Here is a 3,541-nt window from a genome sequence, read left to right as displayed (position 1 = left end):
AAAATTCTGCCCAGGTGCAACCTAAAGAAACCCAGTACATCCATAGTTTCTTCCACATCAGTATATATGATGCTCTCTGTTCATTTTTAAACCACAGGAAAGAGGACACTAAAGATGAGCAAAAGTTCCATTGTAAAGTCTTGTTTAGTTGACACCTCTGACTTTAGTTCAGCGCCATGTCACAGCGCCTACAACATGGCAGTTTCAGCCCTCTTCTCACACGTAGGACCAAACTGATCTAGGGTTCAGCTGCGCTCAGCTATTTGGCCACATCTCTAGCACAGACTGCCACCTTGGGAGCGGAGTGGACAAGACAGACATATTATGACCTGCTTTGAACACAAAGTTCCAAACCAGCCCCAAAGCTCCCATCTCCAGTGAGTCACCATCGAGCATAATTAACAGAGAAATTAATTTAACACTCGGTCCCTATGGGGCTGTAGCACAACTTCATAAGCTTGTTGCAGCAGAACGGTCACATCTTCACAGCCAGAATTATGGTTGTTTTTTTAAACACTCATATTATCACATATGATTCTTGCCCCAGTCCATAGCACAAACTACCATTTAACCTCCCTCTTTCCTCACCAATTATTAAATATAAATTCTCCTTCTTTCCAGCAAGACCAAAGGAGTAAAGGCTGTTGGCAATGTATCATCTATGAAAATAGTTAGTCTTGTAATTAGCAGGAAATACAAGACTTTCTTTTTCTTTTTGTTTGATTAATCTGTGTCCAGTACACAGATGGGACGTTACAAACTGTATCTGTTTAAGTGTAAAAAAAATATACAACTATATTTAACATTTAAATTACTTTAAACACAACTGTTTGCATACTTACAATCTTATGTACATTCAGTTTTAAACAATACCTCTTTAATATCCTCCTCTTTTGTTAAATGAGTTTTATTTTCCTCCCAAAATACCCAATGCTACTTTTAAATTCTGGAGGGGGAAAAATTTGAGCTATATAGAAAATAGCAGGATGTCTTACAATGTAATGTATCATAGCACATATTGTTCATAAAAATAACACATTATTCAAAAACTGAACCACTGTAAAAGTTCTAATAAGTCCAACAGGACTTCTTTAGAAGTTTCCTTTGGTTAACAGCAAATCATTCTTAAACAACTAAGGAAAAATTATATATTCTTTTACCACCTCTACAGATGCATTTCATTGGCATGTCATAGCAATCCATGTATCTTTACAGACGAGCACTGCAGTTGTTCAGCACTCTTTATTCATACTGTGATTCCAATAAAATGGATTTCATATCAGGTTGCATTGATTTATAATTAAATTAGCCCAACTTCCTAAGATCTCTGAATAAGAGAACTCTCTTCCTACAACTTCCTAAGATCTCTGGATAGCAGAGAAAGAACAGCAACACTACTGCTTCTTCCTCACAAGGTTGATCTCATGCAGCACTTGTAACAGCATCACTAAGTTGCATGAAACTGTGGTTTCCCTGATATCTCTTCTGGTCAGGAAAGTAATACAAACTTTGCTGAGCTCTACATACTCTGACCCCCAGACAGTTGCACCAGCCTCTGACCGTTCAGACAGCTGAAGTGCCACTGGACTTTACAGTAATGCAATGATTTCCTCTGAGTCATGCATATTTCAGGTCACATATAGCCTCTCTCACTGAAATTTTACTCATTTCCAGTGGAGTAAATGCCCTCAGCTTTTGGCCAGGAAGAGGAACTTGATCTTTATCCCCTCCTTGCACTAAGAAGCGCTCTGATCCATCAAAAAGGCAAAAATGTAGGTTTCTCCAGGAAAAGAACATGGCATTAGTCACTACGCATCAGTTAAGCTGAAAAGTAGAGAAGTCTGACTGATGAGCAAAGGCACTTGGTAACAGTCCTGTGAACAACAGTCAATGAGTCAACAGTTTCAGTCTTGTGATCCAACTGACCAGCAGAGAGGGCTCTGCCGAGGAAGATTTTGTTGACGAAGTAATAGAGGACTTTTTCACACCTTCCTCTTGAAAAGGAATCGTTGCACTGTTGTGGAGGTCTGTATTCACAAAACACCTGCTGCCTCGAATATAATCCGTTCCCCTCACTAACTGCTTGTCAGACACTGGCCTTGAGAGCGGGTGTTGTGTGGAGGGGTTTTCTTCGATGATTGGGGGTATCCTTTCGTTACTGAAGTACCTGCAGAGGACATCTTCACCTGTACAAACAGGAGAAGGAAAACCAATTATTGCTGACTTCAAAACCCTCCATTAACATTTTATTTTTTTATAAAAAGATTCTGGTTACTTTTCAAATTACTTAGATTTTGGTTACCTTTCATAACAAACCTGGACATAAACAGCCATCAATAGATTTATGGATCTCTGCATTTTTAGTATTTTTTAAGCATCACAAAGACAACAAAATAAATTTTCTAAGAGGATGCCGTTTGACTGTTAAATTCTAGATTCTCACACACACCCCGAAACTGCTGTAGTACAGACTAACTTCATGCAAATCATTATCGTGAGTGAGACCTAACAAGCCTTCTCATAAAAGTGTCACTCAAGATGCTGATGGACCAGAGTAGAATCCAAGTTGCATGTAACTCATGACTAACTTAAAAGCTACTAATATTACTCTGGACAACATAAATTAAATTTGCAGCTAGAGATATAAGCACTTTCTTGGTTTTACCCACTGATTTGTGGTGCTTTCTCTGTTTTCACTCTTCCCTAGACATCTGACCACGGCAGCTGCTGCTAGAAACATCCTACTGGGCTAGACAGGCCGTTGTTCGGACCCAAAACACCTTACATGTAAGGCTGCAGCACTTAAGTACATTTCAAATATTAAAAAAAGCCAAATCAAAACCAAAAGCAAAACCATACACACAAGTCCTGCCACCTGGTGATCATTCTGTTAGAATTGTTACTTAGCTTGTTTCTAATGTCCCTCTATGTTGATGCTTCTTGTTACCAGCTTCTATTTTTGCATTAAAATAATAGATTTCAGCTTCTGTTTTCTCTAGAATTACACATTAGGTTTCAAAACTGATTTAAAGAATAAACTAAATAGTCACTCTTTCTTATTTCCTGCTCTAATAGGGCTCACAGCCTTTCAGATGCAAAATGTGGGGAGGGAGAGAAGTGCAGTGGGGAAAGGGAAAAAAGCCACCCAACCTAACACCTAACATGAGATTCTGTCTCTCTCCCATTCTACGACAGCTGCAGAATATGCTGTTTTCTACCAGCAGCTGCAGCAAAAAGGAACTCCTATAAGGCCCTACATTTTACTTTTGAGAACAAACTCGCTTCTACAACAGCCTCCCCAGTGAGCTAAACAAACAGAAACATTTATCAAAAAAGCAGTTTATGATCAATATTAAATACAGAAGAAAGGGAAAGGAGGGTGTGTAAGAGAAAAATGGTAAACCTGTGCTATAAGAAGACAAGTACAGATCTGCCCTAGTCATTCTAGCCTACTTTTAACACTCAAGAATTCTAAGACAGGATAATAAAAATTTGAGCCCCAGCACTGAGGGCCCCAGCCTTACAACTACCCTTTGGCATT

At 39.0% G+C, this 3,541-nt stretch overlaps 1 protein-coding gene across 1 annotated transcript in view; it reads right to left on the bottom strand.

Moving 5' to 3' along the window:
• Positions 1-1,759: 1,759 nt before the first annotated feature.
• CNKSR3 (CNKSR family member 3) overlaps positions 1,760-3,541 on the bottom strand; it is a 29,161-nt gene continuing 27,379 nt past the window's right edge. The window contains exon 13 of the mRNA XM_010138516.1: positions 1,760-2,186. Coding sequence (XP_010136818.1) covers positions 1,888-2,186 — 299 coding nt within the window. The 3' untranslated portion in view covers positions 1,760-1,887. The remainder of the gene's footprint in view (positions 2,187-3,541) is intronic.

Source organism: Buceros rhinoceros, unplaced genomic scaffold (assembly GCF_000710305.1).
Source record: "Buceros rhinoceros silvestris isolate BGI_N320 unplaced genomic scaffold, ASM71030v1 scaffold18066, whole genome shotgun sequence".
Lineage (NCBI taxonomy): Eukaryota > Metazoa > Chordata > Aves > Bucerotiformes > Bucerotidae > Buceros > Buceros rhinoceros.
This window is presented reverse-complemented; position numbering and strand designations above follow the sequence as displayed.